Source organism: Rutidosis leptorrhynchoides, chromosome 9 (assembly GCF_046630445.1).
Source record: "Rutidosis leptorrhynchoides isolate AG116_Rl617_1_P2 chromosome 9, CSIRO_AGI_Rlap_v1, whole genome shotgun sequence".
Taxonomy (NCBI): Eukaryota; Viridiplantae; Streptophyta; class Magnoliopsida; order Asterales; family Asteraceae; genus Rutidosis; species Rutidosis leptorrhynchoides.
Window position 1 is genome coordinate 157,080,165 of NC_092341.1, and position 20,059 is coordinate 157,100,223.

At 32.0% G+C, this 20,059-nt stretch overlaps 2 protein-coding genes across 6 annotated transcripts; one reads left to right on the forward strand and one right to left on the reverse strand.

Annotated features, from left to right (window-relative positions):
- Window positions 1–290: 290 nt before the first annotated feature.
- On the forward strand, window positions 291–6,172 carry LOC139868429 (DUF21 domain-containing protein At2g14520-like). Its single transcript, XM_071856761.1, has 8 exons — window positions 291–465; window positions 566–642; window positions 788–871; window positions 982–1,095; window positions 1,179–1,265; window positions 4,506–4,807; window positions 5,253–5,631; window positions 6,062–6,172. The coding sequence occupies exons 1-8, from the start codon at window positions 291–293 to the stop codon at window positions 6,170–6,172; spliced, it is 1,329 nt and encodes a 442-aa protein (XP_071712862.1).
- A 1,117-nt stretch (window positions 6,173–7,289) lies between these two features.
- On the reverse strand, window positions 7,290–14,917 carry LOC139867180 (uncharacterized). Of its 5 annotated transcripts, XM_071855511.1 has the most exons (8): window positions 14,016–14,917; window positions 12,642–12,941; window positions 12,368–12,490; window positions 10,350–10,430; window positions 10,141–10,205; window positions 9,932–10,004; window positions 9,687–9,799; window positions 7,290–7,625 (listed from the first exon to the last, which is right to left on the reverse strand). In XM_071855511.1, exons 1-5 carry the CDS (start codon window positions 14,806–14,808, stop codon window positions 10,174–10,176), a joined length of 1,329 nt encoding a protein of 442 aa, XP_071711612.1. In that variant the 5' UTR covers window positions 14,809–14,917; the 3' UTR covers window positions 7,290–7,625; window positions 9,687–9,799; window positions 9,932–10,004; window positions 10,141–10,173. The 5 variants fall into 5 exon arrangements, with proteins under 5 accessions (XP_071711612.1, XP_071711613.1, XP_071711615.1 ...); XM_071855512.1 differs by lacking the exon at window positions 10,141–10,205; XM_071855514.1 differs by lacking the exons at window positions 10,141–10,205; window positions 10,350–10,430.
- Between the last annotated feature and the right edge of the window lie 5,142 nt (window positions 14,918–20,059).

Consider the following 20,059-nt stretch of genomic DNA (forward strand, 5'->3'; position numbering starts at 1 on the left):
GTTAATCTAGAGAGAAAAGATATATAATTGGTGGAGAATGAAGTTAGTGGGATTTCCTAAAACTGCGTGTTTTTTATCTGGGGATAATAGATTTGGGACGGAGGGAGTAATAAAGAGTGTAGATCTCATTGGAATATGCTCAAAGTTACAATTGCTTTGTTTCCAATCTTCTAGTAGCTTTCCAAATGTAGTATTTTGTCCATTTTAGCAATGTTATAATCAAATATATGGCCTTTTTCTATCTATATGAAAATTAAACATTTTCAGAATTGTGGATTTTTGAGAGTGGAATGGAGTACTTATCATGTTGCACTTCAAACTTCTTCGTTTACGTAGTAGTGATTACTATGATCGTGTGCTTTGCTGGAATGATGTCTGGACTCACACTTGGACTCATGTCAATGAGTCTTGTTGATCTCGAAGTTGTTGCTACATCGGGAAAGCCCATGGATCGTATCCGTGCCTGTATGCTTAATCTTCTTTCTTTTTTAACATATTTTTTTAATTTGATTTATTTATATTCATTTAATACTGTAATTAATTAAGGATATTGTATCAAATTCAGCAAAAATCTTGTCAGTGGTGAAGAGACATCATTTAGTTCTCTGCACTCTATTGATCAGCAATGCTACAGCCATGGAGGTATACAATAATACAAAATATGCGTTAACAAAGTCAAACCTTAAAATTTAACATTAACATTTAACATATACTATAATTATAATTATAATATAATTATAATTATTAATTATAATCATAATTAAAACGTGTATATTTAATATATTAGGCGCTTCCTATATTCTTGAACAAACTGGTCCCAGAATCTGGTGCTATTCTCATTTCAGTGACGTTAATTCTTCTCTTTGGTGAGGTCAGGATTATTATTGTGTACTAGTGTTATAAAACATGAGCTAAATAATTAATTACTCCGTATGTATTTAAAAATATTGGAACTGAATCAGTACCCTTACCTTTTACAAGATAATACCACAGTCAATTTGCACACGATATGGTCTGGAAATCGGTTCAGCTGTGACTCCACTAGTTCGTGTTCTTGTCTGGTTTTGGTTTCCTGTAGCATACCCCATCAGCAAGGTAATTTTTTATATAAAAAATAAAAAATTAATAGAAAATAAGGCATTCAATTCAACTGAATTTGATTCTTAAATTATTATTAGGTGCTTGATTGGATATTAGGGAAGGGGCATGTTAGTCTTTTCCGTCGAGCTGAGTTGAAAACTCTAGTTGATTTTCATGGAAATAAGGTAACATGTTAACCTTGGTTTAACCGCAATATTTATTATTCTCAGATAAAAAATTATAGTACAATCTATCTATTTATATAGTCTAATAAACTTTTAAAATGATATTTCATCATTTAACTAATTACATTTTAATTTTAATAAATGATGATTTAATTAATATTTTATATATTAATTTTATTAAATCCAACTTAATTAATTAAATATTAAAAAACACGATAATGCCATAAAAAGCATACAAAATAAAAATAAATTTTACGATTATTATGGAAATAAAATAAAACACCCACATGACTGTATGTACAATATTTGAAACATTATATACAATCTTATGGTTAAACATCTCATGACTATATGTACAATATTTGAAACATTATGTATAACCTTATGATAAAACACCCACATGACCATATTTACAACTTTAAAACAAATTGTACAATCTTCTATAGAACACCCGATGAACACATTTATAAATTTTAAAGCATATTGTACAACTTTATATAATTATTGTATTTTAATTTTCTTAAAAAATTTAAAAAAACATTTATTATTACTAATAATTATTATTAAAAATATAAATACTCAACTTTGAGCAAACTTTATTATTATTATTATTATTATGATTTATTTTTATTATAATAATTATAATTATAATTATTATATTATCAATATTCAAATATGAATTCTATTTACGAGATTAACAACGTTACATACGTATGCGAAAATACATGTTTCTATATATTGGTAAAAACAACGACAAGTTTCTTAGTCGAATCCATGGTTCCACGGGTCATTAAAATAAATGACTTTAACATTTACATTCACTTAATACCTAAAATATATCATTAAATTGTTTCATTTAAACAAACCCGTAATTTCACGGGTCATTTCACTAGTTTAAGAAAAAGTGACTAAAAAAATGACTGTTACATCTACTTTTGTTAAATTTTCAGTTTTACCCCTTACATTTTGTCTACTTTTTTGTTTTACTTGCATAAATCGATGACACGAAGAAAAAAGCTTTATCTTATTTTTTTATCTATTTATCGAGGTGAATAATTAATATGAGACAACCCAAAAAAATAAATAGTATACAATAAATATGGGATGGATGGTAGTCCTTATCTTTTTAAAATTATATCGGTAGTCCCTGTGGTTTGATAAATTCATGGCGTTGGTCATAAACCTAACTCCATTTAATTAGTTAACGAGACAAATTAACTGGCGTTAAGTTTAGGAGCACTACCGTGCATTTACCATACCACAGAGACTATCGATAAAATTTCAAAAAGAAAATGACTAATATTCTTCTTTTTTCTCATCTTCATCTTAATCATTTCAAACTATACGTTAATTTTATAAATTTTCATCTTTGTCATCTCAATAATAAATTTTATCAACCCTAATCATTCATTTCATTCAAGAGCCAATCCAAAAATATTAGGTTATACCGACCTTTTTACTATTTTGTTAGGTTTCTTTTTTTAGAAAGGCAAATTATATTCAAACAAAAAATCCCTAGAGATTACAGAGCACAACCCATTTAGGGCAACCACGAGCTCGGAACAAGAGGTTACGAGCAAAATGTCACGACCTACACATTGTCTACACAAAAATTAAAGCGACTAGAGAAAAACGCACAACTATTACAAAAAACTACGTGGATTATGAAGCCAACTATGACAATCGATTGTTTTGTTTTTGCACCGTCTAGCGATCCATTCATGAGTCTTCACTTGAATCTCACATAGAGCCGTAGGCAGTGTTGCAGATCTCGGAATTTCTCGGCGAGATCTCGGGGAGATCTCGGTTTCAAAACTCAGCCGAGAATATTTTCCCATCTCGTTGAGATTTCTCGGTCAACGGTTAAAATCTCGGTCAACGTCACGATTTCTCGGATTTTCTCGGTGAGATCTCGGATTTTCTCGTAATTTCTCGGATTTTCTCGCAATTTCTCGGATTTTCTTCTAATTTTTCGCTCATTTCTCAAATTTTCTCGTAAAAATCCATATAAATATACATATATTAATATATTTATACATATTTATATTAAAAAAACTAGAAAGTCAACACAAGTCAACGTCCGAGATCTCCCCGAGATTTTTCCGAGATGCCGAGATCTCCTCAAAAATGTCCAAACGAGATCTCCCCGAGATCCGAGTTCTCCAACCTTGGCCGTAGGAGCGTTCCATGACTTTCCTTTAAAAACCTTCTGATTCCTATCCCCCAAATGAGATATCCACAAATCCAAGTAACCGCTTGACATATTTTTGAACCCTGAACCGTTGAGGCAAGACTCGGCTGTTCATCAAAAAGCTCACCAATACTTAGATTCGAATGAAAAGATAAACCCCACCAATCAAAGACTTTAGACCACAACTCAAACGCGTATTTGCAAAAGAGAATAGAGTTTGTTTGGATCCTTCGATTCAGATTACAAGTGGAACTTTGAGTAATGGTTATTCCGGCACCCCTGACATATCCGTTTTATAATTCACAATACAGTTAGTAGATAATTTAAAATGATCTCCATTTGCCTTATCGCTTTATTTTGTTTTGGTGTATTCTTTTTATCTTGAATCTAAATTATACTTATATGAATTAAAGGTTCCGATTTTGTAAAATCAGACTAACAGGTCTAATTTAGCCACCATTAGGAATTGTGAATTATCAATTATATTATCTTTTGTATTATATAATAATGTCTATTGGAAGAAATAACAATTTGTTCTTTCTTCTCTCAACTCAAAGATTATCAGCGACTTTACATTCATCTACTACAAGTGTCTCATGTTCAGTTTATTTAGATTTGTCGATTAAAATGAATGATGGGTGATTGTAATTTAGTGATGAAGATGAAATTTTATAAAATTAAGGTTACTGTAATTGAGATGATGAAGATAAAGGTTTATAAAATTAGGGTTTATAGTTTTGAGACGATGTTGATGAAGGTGAGAAAAGAGGGGATAATTATACGGGTAGTCCCTTTAGGTTTGATATATGCATAGCGCTGGTCCTAAACTTAACGTCGGTTAATTTGTCCCGTTAACTAACTACATGATGTTAGGTTTGGGACAATCTTCGTGTTTTTATCAAACCACAGGGCTACCGATATAATTTTAAAAAGAAAAGGATTACTACTATAATTTTGGGTAAACTACAGGGACAAATGGTATAATTAACTTTTATTTATAACGTCAAGTAGTAAGATGATTTGTAAATTTTGATACACCAAAAATTAAGGCAGGAAAAGGTGGAAGTCTGTCACTTCACGAGACAATGATTATTGGTGGAGCACTTGAACTTAGCTCGAAAACCGCACGTGATGCAATGACCCCTCTATCGGAAGTTTTCTCTGTCGATATCAATGCCAGATTAGATAAAAACTTGACGAATCTGATTATTGAAAAGGGGCATAGTAGAGTCCCAGTGTACTACGATCAACCAACAAACATAATCGGAGCGCTTTTAGTGAAAAATCTAATGACTATTAATCCAGCAGATTGTGTGCCTATTAAAAACATTACTCTTCGCCTAATTCCAAGGTATATACTTATATTTGCAGCAAATAGCCCGAAAAAATAACATAACTTACTCAAATTGACAATAAAAATGAGATTACTTTTGCTGATACATAAAAAGGACCATGTATCTTTATTTGGATCAGAAAATTTCGAAAAGTGTTAAATCGAGGTAATATTGTCCACATGTCATTATTTCATGTGGACACGTAGCGGCTTCTTCATCACCACCTAAACGTCACTTTGACAGTATTACCTCAATTTAATGCTTTTGAAAAACATAATCATTTTCTGGTCCAAATTAAAGTACACAGTCATTTTCATGCATAAGCAAAAGTGATATTGCTTTTATTGTCAACTTAGATAACTTATGATACCTTTTTATGGTTCTATTTGCGCTTATATTTATATATTGATTCCAAAAGAAAAGAAAAAACTCATTGATTATATTTTTGTTATGTTATTATAGAGTTTCAGACACAATGCCATTATACGACATACTAAATGAGTTCCAAAAAGGATTAAGTCACATAGCTGCAGTCATACATCAACCAAATCAAACACTGGAGCAATCAACCAGCAACAAGTTGTCGAGTGATGTGAGATTAGATATTTTGTACGAAAGCTCTCGAGGTGTTAGGAGCAGGAGAATATTTAATAAGTTTAAGTCCGTTGCTGGAAGTGGAAATGTATCACTTGCCGAATCTTCAAAAAGCAGAAGATGGTCAGATAAATACTTGCCAGAAGTTATTAATATAATGGAGAAACCTTATTCATCTTTTAGACAAGAAGAAGGGAAAGTTATAGGCATCATAACAATGGAAGATGTCATGGAAGAGCTACTAAACGTATATATCTAACTTTATTAACTTATTTATCGATTGAACCGCAAGGTATGTTGGTGGTGAACTGGAAGTCAGGGGTTCGACTCCTATGTGCTGCAAAAATATTTTCCTTGTGGTTACCTGCCCATTTCATGGGTCTCGAAAGTTTCGGACGCCTATGTGTTTGAGCCTCACCGGGGTTGGGGGTATGGTTACCACAAGCGATGCTCGTATGAAATCGTCGTCGGGGTTCTCTCCCGAGGGGTAGCAGGACGGTAGCTGTTCGTCGAGGAAATGATCGGGTGGGTGGGTTCCGATAGCTTTTAGACCACGTCTTAACCACCTTTAAAAAGAACTTATATATCGATTGATTCCGTAACATTTTAACTTTTAAAAAGGACATGTTATTCCATCATCTCAATCATTAACTTGCATTCATATTGGTTTCATGTAGGATGAGATATTCGACGAAACAGATCATCATAATGAATCACAAGAGGGACTTGGGTCACATCGTCGTTATGTTGATGCTACACTAAAATATAGAGAACTTGATAAACAATAATCTTGCAACTGGATGATTATAGTTACACATGAATTCTCAATTAAAATTGTATTAAACTCTTTTGAACTATATATGTGTTAACCTTTTTGAAGCATAATTTTTTGTATCCTTTTAAATGAACAGCACAACTGTCCAAAGACGTCACTTATTAGTTTCACATCCATATTTTGGGATTTCGTCGAACACCTTCACAACGTTACAAAGGCATGTATCGTTGTTAAAAGCTTAATCAAATGACTCCTGTAGTTGGTTTGATGAGCCTAGGAAGAGACGAACAAACTTTAATGATGTTTAAAGGCATAAGTTAGTCTTGGGTCAACAGCAAAATAGGTCCTATACAATTTGAGTGAAACATTGTAAAAGAAATTACAACGATAAACCATTAACTAAAAATATATACGGGATTCTGTTTTTGATTTAGTGATTTTAATGTTACTTTGTAGAAAATAAATTTCCAGACCTTGGACCCCACAACCTTGTACGCATATTCGCCCATGTGCCAAGTATTCGGAATTTTGTGAGAATTATGAGTTCATTAACTTGTTGAAGAACTGTCTTAGCAGTTAGCTAGTTTCGTAAGTGATGCAGAAAAGTCTACGTGTTCAACTTGTGGGGGATAGTTGGAGTAGGCTCAGATGGTTTTTAGGATATTGAAAGATAGAGATTAGGTCTCATGAAACACCATGATATGAGCACATGAAATGGTAGTGTGATGTCTCTTACAGTGTTCTCATGTAGCAATAACTTCACATAATAATAACATAAACAGAATAAGAACGTAATTAATTTTACAATATCCAAAACGTAGTATTACTTGTTGATCAAATTGAACTTTTACGAGCTTACCGACATTAATACTAGCATTTTTCACTTTGCAACTCTTGTTACAGGTTTTGGAAGTTTTAATCGAATTAGTTATTGGAATTAACTCTAGATTGTCCAGCACAATCACTATTTACCTATTAAGAAATAACTATGATCGTTAGTCATCACACTAACACTGGAACAAAGGAAAACTTGATATTTCCGTCACTAATATCAAACTCACATAATAGAATCTTGATGTGAACTAGGATAATCAGAAAGGAGAACAAAGTTGCAAAACATCAAGGGGGTATTATGGCAGGTTTTATAGGATGATAAGTATAATCAACCATTTATGTAACTAGTACATTATTGCTTTGAGAAAACCAGTCAGGTTAATAATTTATTAGCAACTGATGAGATAAGGCAGCAAAAACATAAAAGAAGTGTCTAGTGACATACAAACTGTAGTAGCTTCTAAACTTCTGGAAATAGTTCCTCCCACAGCAGAATCACAAGTATGCATGTGTTTGGTGTATTGTGCAGGTTGCTTCCATAGATGGCAATATGTCATGAACGGTTGGGAAACTTGCATCAGACCATGATAAAACTCAAACACCAATCCACCAGATGGGTTCCATAACAATCTCTGGTCAGAAAAGGAAAAACTGATTATCTACCAATCATTACAGATTTCATGTGGCTAAACATAACCAAATAAAATGTTACGTTCCAAAAAAGATTTCACTTGGTGCCAAGTGATTCATTCAGGATTTGAGCATAACTTAATGTGAAATATTCATTTGAATCCAACAATTTGTTTGAAATCCAAGGGACCAATCAGAGCGGGACAATCACTTGTTCTCACGTGTAGTCAAAACTACTCTAAAATGTGGTTCACATGTGATTGACTTCCTAAACCCTTAACCCTAAACCCTATATTCAGGGTTTAGGGTTTAGCAATTAGGGTTTAGAAATTAGGGTTTAGAATAACACGAACGGTTTATAGTTTAGGGTTTAAGGTTTTGAGACTAAACCCAAAACCCTAAACTCTAAATCGGCCTAACTTTAAAAAAAAAAAAAATTTGAAAAGCAAAAAAAATAAAAAATAAAAAAACAAAATATATTTTTTGGAAAAAAAAAATATTGAAAAAAAATAAGAGGAGTCAATCACATGTGATCGTCGCGGCAAATAGTTGGATTCACATGGTTACAACTCATAACTTAATATACATTTCAAAATATCTAAGAAGCTCCCATAAAAACTGTTGAATTTCCACGTTCTTGGAAAAAAACTCCATAATTTTTGTTAGCAACATATTTAAGGCACGATTCAATCTACCCAAATTTGCATCACCTTCTTGGAAAAAATTCCATCATTATCATTAACAACATATTTAAGGCATGATTCATTCACGTTGGGAACTTGGCCCCACATAGATTTTCTATTGAATACAACAACAAAATTCAATTCCACAAAAGTGGGGTATGGGGAGGTAAGATATAGAGAATCTTTCCCCTATTCTAGAATAAAGACAAGTCATTTCTCTATTACCCAGAGTGAAACACCCCAAGAGTAGAGAAAGTCTCCCTCTTAATGTTCTATGGATAGAGAGATTGCTTCCAAATGGATCTCCGGCTAATAAGTAGGTTATAAAAAAAATGTGAGACGCTACGAAAATGGTAGAATCAAATTTTCATGGGTTTTATACCTGTTTAACAAATATGTAGTGTTATAAATGGTGGCCGTCTCAACCGACTAGTCGGTTCGGTGACTAGCCCATTCCATTTCTCTCAAAATCATCGAACAAGTCAGTCAACGCTAAAAAGTTGGGTCAAAGTCAGTCTGAGTTGGGTCTCAGTCAGTCAAAGTAGGTCAAAGTCATGGTTGATGAAGGTTAGGTCAAACTTTTAGTATTTTTTCTATTCAATTTTTGGCCATGTACATATGTTTGAAATATTTATGTGTAATATATATATATATATATATATATATATATATATATATATATGTTAAATACTCCGTACATATTACTAAAAGTCAAGGTTAGTCAACGTGACGAGGTCACGACCGACCGCCTCGTCTCTGTCTCGTAGCTTTTTCACCTTGCAAATATGCACAAAAAGTTGGTCCCTTTAAGAGTAGAAGACAATGTACCAAGTCAAAATTTTGCAATTTCATTAACAAGTTCAGTTAGGTAGGTAAATATATGTGAATCTGATCACATAAGTTAATAGGCTTGGATATCTAAAGCACAAGTGAACTCTTCTTTGGGTAAGGAGCAAAAAGGAAGAGGGTACAACAACAACAAAACTCAATCCTACATAAGTGAGGTATAGGGTAGGTAAGCTGTAGACAATCTTTCCCCTATTCCTTATATAAGAAGAAGTCATTTCTCCACCCAGAGTGAAATACCCCAAGAGTAGAGAAAGTCCTCCCTCTCAACCTCTCAAAGTTCTATGGATAGAGAGATTGCCAATAAGTAGGTAAAAAGAAAGAAAAAAAGTGTGAGACGCCATGAAAATGATAGAATCAAGTTTTCATGGGTTTAAACCTGCCTGAAGTTCAATTAAGGCTCTAAGCGATAGTCAAGTCGCCAATAAATCGACACTTGTTGTTGACTCGATTAATAGAGCCAATAAAGAAGGGAGACGGCATTTTGGTCAAATGCCATGATTATTTCAGATGGACAAAGTTTCCAAAACATACCTTCAAAAGCTCGGTGTTGTCCATAGCATAGAAATTAGAGACAACTGAAGCTTGTGATTGGTTGAATATAACAATGAGACAATGCATGTTGGAAGAGAAAACATGACACCCATCTGCAGTGTCAATATCAATATTAGCAATATAATAATCAAGCGTCTGATAACAATTGTACAACTAAATTCAATTGGCAATAAATGATTCTAGTTTATTAATAAATACAGTATACAATAATGTAGAGAACTTACTCATTAAACAAAAAGATCAATCCAGGAATTTCATATTTGGTTAGTCATCAACATTTGATCGAAGATAAACGCCCTGATAATTTTTAATTCAAATACGAGAAGATAAGATAATGATTACTAAATGCTGAAACGTCCTGATAATTACTCTATCATTATATGAAGTTAAAAGTACTTAGTTACTAAATACTGAAAACAGGAAACGAGCATACCAGTTTGGAAAGAAAATCATCCAGCATTGTTAATTAAGATATTGCATACGCGAAGATGTTATTAGCTGGAAAAATAAATAATTATATAAAAGAATAAAAAAGATGTTTTGACAAACAATAGCACAAAAAATAACAGCTATAATATGGATTCTTTGAATATCATGAGTTTATCAAGTAAAGTAACCACATAAGGCCATACGGCAAAGTACCTTGTCCAAGAAGCAATATTGCATTTGCAGCTAAAGGTATAATTTGTTGAATCTTCTCACTGGTAAAGATCACTTCACTGGCTGGTCAAGAATCAAAGCGATACATATAGATAAATCCAATCTAATTGTAAATATATATATATATATATATATATATATATATATATATATATATATATATATATATATATATATATATATATATAGTGGTAGGATCAAGAGGGAAGTAACCAATCGGGGAAGCGGGGGAAAGCAAAAACTTTTTTTTTTTCGTTTTTTGAAAAAACTTTGTTCACGAACATTATAGATGAGATGAAAATATGAACATTTAGTAGAGACACTTTGTGATAAATGTTTTTATTTTGGCGGGAAAACGTTCGAAGAAGTAATATATAACAATTATCGTGTTTTTCGAGCGTATATTGAGGTTTTAGCTATTGGGGTTTAGATATTAGGGTTTAGATATTAGGGTTTAGAAATTTAGGGTTTAGGGTTTATATTTAGGGTTTAGATTTAGGATTTAGATTGAGTTTTTAACACGAACGGTTTAGAGTTTAGCACCAAACCCTAAACCCTAAACCCTAAACCGGGCTAAATTTTACTTCACAAAACATGAAAAAAAAAACGTTCATATTCTTCACGAACAATATTATCTTGAATGTTATTTTTGTCGATCGTTTTCCCGCCTAAATAATAACATTCATCACGAAGTGTCTCTTCTAAATGTTCATATTTTCGTGTGATCTTGATGCCGGAAAAAACAAATTCCAAAAAAAAACGAAAAAAAAAAAAAAAAAAATTTGCTTCCCCCCGCTTCCCCCGATTGGTTACTTCCCCATTGATCCTGCCCCTATATATATATATATATATATATATATATATATATATATCAAAATATATATAATTCTAAACGTCTTTTAAGAATGTATGGCAGCCAATTAAAGATGAAAAATAAAATATAGTATAGAGCATCTTGTTTAAAATTTTCATTCAAAATTACTCCAATAAAACATGCATGATTTACCCTTGCTTCAGAATTAATTTAGTTAAGAAAGACCAGGTTTATTAGGGATACCTTTTCTATCACGTATTAGTATTAGTACTAGATTTATTAATCTTTAATCTTCTATGAATAAGCTGAATTAAAAAGTTTAGGAGTCTAAATATTAGCATTTACGGAGTGGCATTTATGAGTATCAAAGCAAGATTATTAAGAAAAAACAAGAACGACAACAATACCCAATCCCATGAATGTAAGATATGTGGGGGGTGAGATGTAAACAATCATTCCTCTATCCGATGGAAGAGAACGAAATAAGGTTGAAAAAGACTCGAGACTGACATTGCACAATGTTGAGTTTTAAATAAAAATGTGTTAAATATAGATATTTCAAACATAAAAGTTCTAAAAAATAGTAAATGATTTAGAACTAAGATGATGTGGTGTTAGGTTAAATTATATAGAGGTTTTTTATAATGTGTGCCATAATAGTGTATTTATTAATTTATCTGAAAGGATACTATGTAAATCGGTGTTTTTCCTAACTAATATTTATATGAAATTGTGATTTTCATTTACAATAGAACCGGCCAGACAAAAAGTGGACCTTTGACTGACTTTTCTCGACGCGTTGACCGACTAATCAGATGTTTTAAGACAAAACGGGACTGGCTAGTCACCAAACCGTCGCAACCTCTGTTTTCAACCATAGAACAAAACAAGGAGAATCTACATTAAGGGATATTGAAGAAGTATTTTGTATATGGCCAATAAACCTCGGTTACAATAATGTTAATTAAACGTGAGATAAGTTATGCATTAATCTAAATCATCAACAGCGCATTAATCATAAAAAACTCCTCTAAATAGCAGCTAATTGAATAGCTAGCACATAATTATACAGCAAAGAGGCTTAAGAAGTAAAGGAAATTGCAACAAAAGTTACAATTCTCAACATTAAGAATTTGTAAATTCTAAGAGAAATGTCAATAAGAATCTTAATAATGAAATTTGATACCTGAGCTTTGAATCTTTTCAGCAATATCCTCGGTGTCATTTTCATTGGTGGTAGAATCCGCATCGGATACAATAATTGCATATATAGTATACTCCCCATCTGATACCCAAACTGTTTTAGCTCCTATTAATTATAGAAAATGTGTATATTAAAAGTTGCTAAACGTCACCAATTCAATCAATTCTTTGAGAACGCATGACATCATAGCAGCATACCATTGATAATTTAAATCAGCATATTGTATACAAAAAATTAAATAAATAACTCAGCGTACTTGTGGAATCATCGGGATGAACTGCTACAATCTGAACTTTCATTGTGAGATTCAACTTCTTCATCTCACAAGTTGATACTGATCCAGAAATAGGATTCGATAATAGTAGCAGATATAGATCTCCAACAGAGTCTAGAATCAAAAACTTATTATTGGCTAAAAAGTGGATGGAAATTGCCTTTATTGACATCCATGGTCCTTTTGAAGAGTTGGGATCCTCAAACTCTGCGCTTTTAAATGCCACAAAACGAACTCCATCTTCATTTGAGTTCTGTATCATTTTCAGAGTCTTCAATTTTGCTGTCAGTACACATAGTATACTATCAAGACTGGAATAACAAACTATATATTGCTATGGTGGGATGAATGATAGTAATACATTTATTATGTTTCATCTCAGCATAAATAGTTATATACAAAAAAATAATTTTCTTCTTATAGATTAGGCAACATCTACATGCTCCATGTCATCAATATTCGCGCCAAATCCTTTTTTCTTCCTTGTTCTGTTCTATAATTATAAGATAGATTCTAAGATGCATATGCATAATATAGTATATATAAATCATAAATCATTCTAATTACAATAAAAAAAAATCACCACACTATTTTTTCCCCAACAACTTCCAATCTTAAAGATTAGGAATCATATCTCTAAGGCTAAAAATGTAACCGCCAACTAACTGCTAAATCAATTATTTACAAAATTTCTAAAATCTATTTATTTATGTACATTACTACATGTTCTGCTCTATTTCTCAATCTTCTTATGACTTCAATTGTTTGGAGTATCCATCAAAACTGAAAGATTAAATCCATCTCTCAATAAACTGATAACCACAACATAGTCCCCTCTTCATCCCAATTCTTTTTAATTTTGTTAATGTAGATTGGTAGTTTCAATATACTATATATAAGAACATTAGACCAACTCAGTGAATGCCATATTTCAAATTAATATAACTGGGAACGCAATGGCAATCTGAATAGGAGTTGTTTTTCATTCATCACACTTCCGATCATCATTTTCATTAATCTAATTATTCACATAATCATTTTCACGTGTACAAACACTGAAAGACAAAGTTACTAATACAATACTTTATTCAGCAGTAGCACCACAAAACTCAATAATCTTTGGGGTCCTATGGCAACAAAGTTTTATGTCCTTTAGATGAAGTACAAATTCGGAACATAAAACACAATGGAATAATAAATGAATCCCACACTAGTTATCCATAACATATTTGGCGTGGACAAAATATAGACACTAAATGGCACAACGTGCAATTTATATATATACGGCAAATGAGCTTTCGAATAACTACAGTAATTAATATGGTACAACAAATAGAATACTGAGTATCATCTTACCTGAATTAGCATTGACATTTATCAATTTGCTGCTAATTCCACTTGTTTTACCAGGCTTCAAAAGCAATATCGATTTTCCATTCGTTTGCGAAATCGTTCCATTCATCTTCTGCAACTTCAAATTATCGGATTTCTTAATTAACTTCCCTTTCACAAGAGGCCTCAAATTAAAAACCCTAACTCCATTCTCTTCCCCCAATATCAAAAACTCAACTGAAACACTAATCGAAAAAACCGGCAAATTGCAATCAATCACAGCAGTTTTCATCAACTTAATATCATCACCAACAATTTTCACCGCGAAAACCCAAACTTTACGCGCACTAACAGAATACATAGCAAACACATTAGTTGATCCAACAAGCTTAATTGAAACTCCATGTTTTACCTTAAACAAAACCCCTAATTTCCTCTCATCATAGCTCAAATCACTTTGGTTACAACAAACCCTAACCCTAGTAAATTTATTATCCGTACGGACATTATAAAACCGTAAAAGTATCTCGTTACCGGCGAGGTGTGGTGATGAAACAACGAAGATAACACGTGACGTGTCGGTTGTCCGGAGACGGAGGAATGTCGCGTCGGAAGACGGCGGAGATACGACGACGGCGGAGGCGGTGGTGGTGGCGGAAGGTTGAGAAAACGGTGAGATGTTAGGGTAGAGAGAGAAAGAGGAATCGGAGTGTTTGAGAGCTAGACAGAGAGAAGTAGGGTCGTAAATAATGGCGGAGACAGTGGTGGTTGGTGGCGGAGAGAGGCGGAGGTGCCGTGCCTGAGTGACAATAACCATTAAGGGAAATAGGCGGTGAATGTAACGGAGTACGACGGTGAGTTAACGATAAATTAACGGCATTAAAAAGTCAACTAATGTTCTTGAGAGAGAGTTTAGACCGAATTAGTCGCCGGTAGTGTTTGAGAACACAATAAACGCAAACATACGATTTCAGATTATTATTATTAATTTTTTATTTTTTTCCCTCTTGACTATATCTATCTATCTATCTACTTCTACTCTCTACATTAAAGTAAACTACTATTTACCTCATATTTTAACAAATCAAATTACAACAGCCAATTCCAAACCCTTAGATGAGGATTTTTGGGAATAATCCAATGGATATTATTTATCTAATGTCAACTGACGTTAAAATTAGGTGACTATCCTAAATTACCCTTATTATAACAACCCTAAAATCAACTGCGTCGTGCAAGTTATTATCTCCCCCAAATTAAAAACCCTAAACCGTCATGTTCATTCCCCTTCAAACAATCGCATCAAGAACTCGGAGTTTTCGGAATCATACACAACGGTTGGTGTATCACATCTTTTACTTATAGTTTTTGTTGCTTAAAGATTTTGATATCGCATCTTCTAACTCTTGATTTATAATTTGGAAAATTAAGGCCCCGTTTGGCTCGTGTAATGTTTTTGGATGGAATGGAATGTGTCAAAGGAATTGGAATTCGATGGAATTGGAATTGATAAATTCCATGGAATTTGAAAAATGTGTTATATTTTACATGGAATGGAATTGAATTTCATTTTATAAAATAATTAAAAGGTTATAAAAAGAATTACGTTTCTAAATTTTGTGTTCATTTTCAGACTCACTTTTTCAAAAAAAAAAAAAAAAAAATTAGATTCACGATTTGAGAAAGCGTGTCAAAAACGCGTGTCGAAAATGCGAGTTTTCGACAGTGAAAAAGAGCGTTTTCGGGCGCGTTGCAAGATCGCGCGTTTTCTGACGCGCTGCGAGATCGTGTGTTTCGTATGCGTTGCGAAAATGCGTTTTTCCGGGCACGCTGTGAATACGCTCATTTTCGCAGGGGATCCGAAAATCCGCATTTTCTGGACGCCCTGCGAAAATGCGTGTTTCAGCAGGGGATCCAAAAACGCGCGTTTCCAGGCGCGCTGCGAAAACGCGCGTATCCGGGCGCGCGCGAAAACGAGCGTTTCCGGGGGCCCGCGAAAACACGCGTTTCCGGGCGGCCCGAGAAAATGCGCGTTTCCAGGCGGCGCGCGAAATCGCGCGTTTTCGGGCGGCCCGCGAAAACGCGCGTTTCCGGCGGCCCGCGAAAATGTGATGACCCGGGAATTTCCGACCAAATTTAAACTTTAATCTTATTATGATTTCGACACGATAAGCAAAGTCTGTAATGTTAAAGTCTCAAAAACTGTGAACTGTGTTTATGTATTCATTCGACCTTTGACTACTCCCGACGATTCAAGAACAATTAATTGTAAATAGATATGTGTGTATGTATATTTTGAAATATAATTTGAAGTATTATATGTTATTGTTATTAAAAATTAATAAAATAAAAATAGGATATTATAATAATTATTATTTAAAATATATCAATATATATATAAAGTATATATATAAAAAATAAAAAATAAATATTTAATGATTGTAATACTCGTTTAATGTTTCGATTGATGATAAGCAAGTTAAAATTCAAACTTATATTATTTTAAAATAAACGGTGATCCGAAAATGAGTGGTATCAATTATAGGCTTATTAAAAATGTATTTATTGTTATAAAAGTAATAATTGGATGATAATTTTATTATTATTATAGATATTGCATAGTATATTTTTTTGAGTATAAATAGGTGTGTTGAGTTAGAGTTTATTGGATGTATTTTTTGGTTAACAAAAAACACTCTCTCTCTCTAGATTCCAAATGCCACCAAACTCTCATTGTACATTTTTCTATAAATAAAAAACCAATTACTCATACCTTTTGTTCAACCTTTGTTTTCTCCGTTTTACAGTATCTCTATCTCTATATACCTTCTACAGTCAAGAACCACTAAAGGTAGTTATAAGCCTACTGAATTATAACACGTTATCAGCACGATTATCTCAACATTTATACTAAATATGGTTGGCTCTGCCACCTAACTAATATATGGTCGGTTATACCACCTAAATGATATATGGTCGACACTGTCGCCTAATTTACATTTATGTTATCTAACATTTATTTATGTATACTAACATTTACATTTATGTTATCTAACATTTATTTATGTATACTAACATTTACATTTATGTTATCTAACATTTATTTATGTATACTAACATTTACAGTTATGTTCACTAACATTTATATTTATGTTATTTAAGTTATATATGGTCGGTTATACCACCTGAATTATATTTTCTGTAATCTAACTCTTATTAACTTCACTAACATTTATATTTATGTTAATAAGACCTCATGATTGTACGCAACACGTCATTTGACAACACGGTACTTTATGTACGCAACACGTCATTTGACAACACGGTACCATGGGTCGAGATTAATTCCGATCAATACGAATACGATGGGGTCTTTATATGTTATCTAACATTTATGATTACTTATGCAATTAATCATTATTTATTTCATGCATACTAATGTTTATTCTTAAAAGTAAATCTTAAAAGTTAAAATAAGAAAAAATAGTTTGTATTTTTATTAAAAGTAAATCTTAAAAGTTAAAATAAGAAAAAGTAGTTTGTATTTTTATTAAAATTAAATTTTAAAAGTTAAAATAAGAAAAAGTAGTTTGTATTTTTATTAAAAGTAAATCTTAAAAGTTAAAATAAGAAAAGTAGTTTTGTATTTTTATTAAAAGTAAATCTTAAAAGTTAAAATAAGAAAAAGTAGTTTGTATTTTTATTAAAAGTAAACCTTAAAAGTTAAAATAAGAAAAAAAAAATCTTGTCCTTTATATTACTCATACGCGTTTTGATATAGTGACTTTATTCGTTAACGTCAACTAACGACGTTACAACGGTCATATATACATAACGGTTGTTAACGTCAACTGACGACGTTACAACAACTATATTTTTCAAATATAAAATAAACATCTCCGTTTTCACATTTTCACAAATCAATCTTCATTTTTCAGATTACTACTCTCAAAAAGTTTTTGTAAAAATGATTCACACAAGGATGATTTTTCCTATTGTATTGGTCATATTAACTATCATCATTGTTGCTAATATACCACCGGGTGAACCTATATTCTATCCTGCCCTTGTGGTTTTATTATTTGTAATCATACCATTATTCTGTTGTTTGCTACTTATGAATTTAAAATGATTCTAATTTCATTTTATTATTTGTCTATGAATAGAAGTTGATTATGATTATGATTTATGTTATTCATCTTTTTGATAATAGAAAATGTCGAATTTGAAAAGGCTTAAATTTGCTCATTTAGAACAAGTGGGAACAACTACTTAACATGGGTTATGAATGTAGAAAAACATCTCGAATCAAACGGTATTTTAGAAACCCTGAATGAAAATAACAATTATTCCGAACAAGAGAAAGCAATAGTAAGTATTTTTCTTAGCAAACATATTGACGAGTCCTTAGAATCTACATATTATATGATCGAAAATCCAAGTGTATTATGGAAAATACTCAAAGATAGATACGATATTAATTATCAAAAAAAAAAAATAATAATAATAATAACGGTGATCCATGAAAGAATAAAATTAAAGATATTAGTAGACGCTCTTATAAGAATTCCGTAGATTCTTATTAATGATCTGGTAACGTGGATCATCAGTCTAGTATTTCTTGAATACATGAACATCTTGTTTAGCTCTACAAATAAGTCCCAAAAGAAAAGAAAACGAGAGTGAATCTGTTGACAAATCTTGATTAAATTAACCCTGAGCTACCTTGAGACTTGAATGGTTTGAATTTTCTAAGATGCCTAGTTTTTTTTTTATGTATCACTCATAAATAAATGGTTTTAGACCATAACGCATATGTTTTATTAAGTGTTATCTTTTATGTACTTCAGATTATAACTTGTTTGCATGTAATATAATTTGATTATCTTGCTGAAATATAACTCATTATTTGCTTATCTTATTTGAAGTTTTAGTATGAATCCTGCAGAAATACAACATCAATTAAATGGTAAAGTCCTATGTATTGCAGATAGTAGTAACATACACACTATGATCAAATCTAAGAAATATTTCATTGATTTAAATCAAATGAAGGAATTATAAATACTATATCAGGTCTTGGAAACTTGATATAAGGAATGAAAAAGGCAAAAATTCATATTACCAAATGGTAAAAATTTTCTGATAAATAATGCCTTGTTTTCTCAAAATCAAAGAGAAATTAATTGAGTTTCTCTGATATATATATATCATAATGGATATGATTATCAGTAAATGATAACAGATAATGAGAAATATCTATGTAGCACCGAAAAGCGCATATGATGAAAAGCGCATATATGATTAAAAGCGCATATGATAAAAAGCGCATATGATGAAAAGCGCAGCGCATATGATTAAAAGTGCATATGGTGATTAATGAAAAGCACATTGAGAAAGAATCACCAATATTTCTTGAAAGAATTCAAGGGAATATATATGGACCAATTCATCCATCATGTGGACCATTTTTATATTTCATGATTCTAATAGACGCATCTAGCGGATGGTCTCATGTTTGTGTGTTATCAAGCCGTAATATGGCATTTGCAAAGTTTCTTGCACAAATTATTAAATTGAGAACACATTATTCTGATTACATCATTAAAAGGATGAGACTTGATAATGCTGGTGAGTTAACATCTCAAGTATTGAATAATTATTATATGTCTACAGGGATTGTTGTTGAACATCCAGTTACTCATGTGCATACACAAAATTGGTTTAGCTGAATCAATAGATAAACGCTTACAGCTAATAACTAGACAATTAGAAATGAGTACAAAACTCTCAATATTTATATGGGGACATGTAAATTTACATGATGTGACATTAATTCGCATTAAATCAAGTGCAAGTTATAAATATTCTCCATTACCAACTTAATTTTGGTGGAGACCAAATATTTTCCATCTTAGAACATTTGATTGTGCAGTGTATTTTTAATTGAACAACCACAACAAATGGTTCCTCAAAGAAGGATTGAAATATATGTTAGATATGAAACATCTTCAATCATAAGATATATTGAACCCATGACGGGTGATGTTTTTACAGCAAGTTTTGTC

Coding starts and splice junctions, on each gene's coding strand:
- LOC139867180 (XM_071855511.1), bottom strand. CDS start 14,808: ATGGTTATTGTCACTCAGGCACGGCACCTCCGCCTCTCTCCGCCACCA. Junction 12,942..14,015: donor AAATGTCAATGCTAATTCAG/GTAAGATGATAC, acceptor GTGTACTGACAG/CAAAATTGAAGACTCTGAAA. Junction 12,491..12,641: donor TCATCCCGATGATTCCACAA/GTACGCTGAGTT, acceptor TATAATTAATAG/GAGCTAAAACAGTTTGGGTA.
- LOC139868429 (XM_071856761.1), top strand. CDS start 291: ATGGAGTACTTATCATGTTGCACTTCAAACTTCTTCGTTTACGTAGTA. Junction 466..565: donor CATGGATCGTATCCGTGCCT/GTATGCTTAATC, acceptor TATCAAATTCAG/CAAAAATCTTGTCAGTGGTG. Junction 643..787: donor GCAATGCTACAGCCATGGAG/GTATACAATAAT, acceptor TTAATATATTAG/GCGCTTCCTATATTCTTGAA.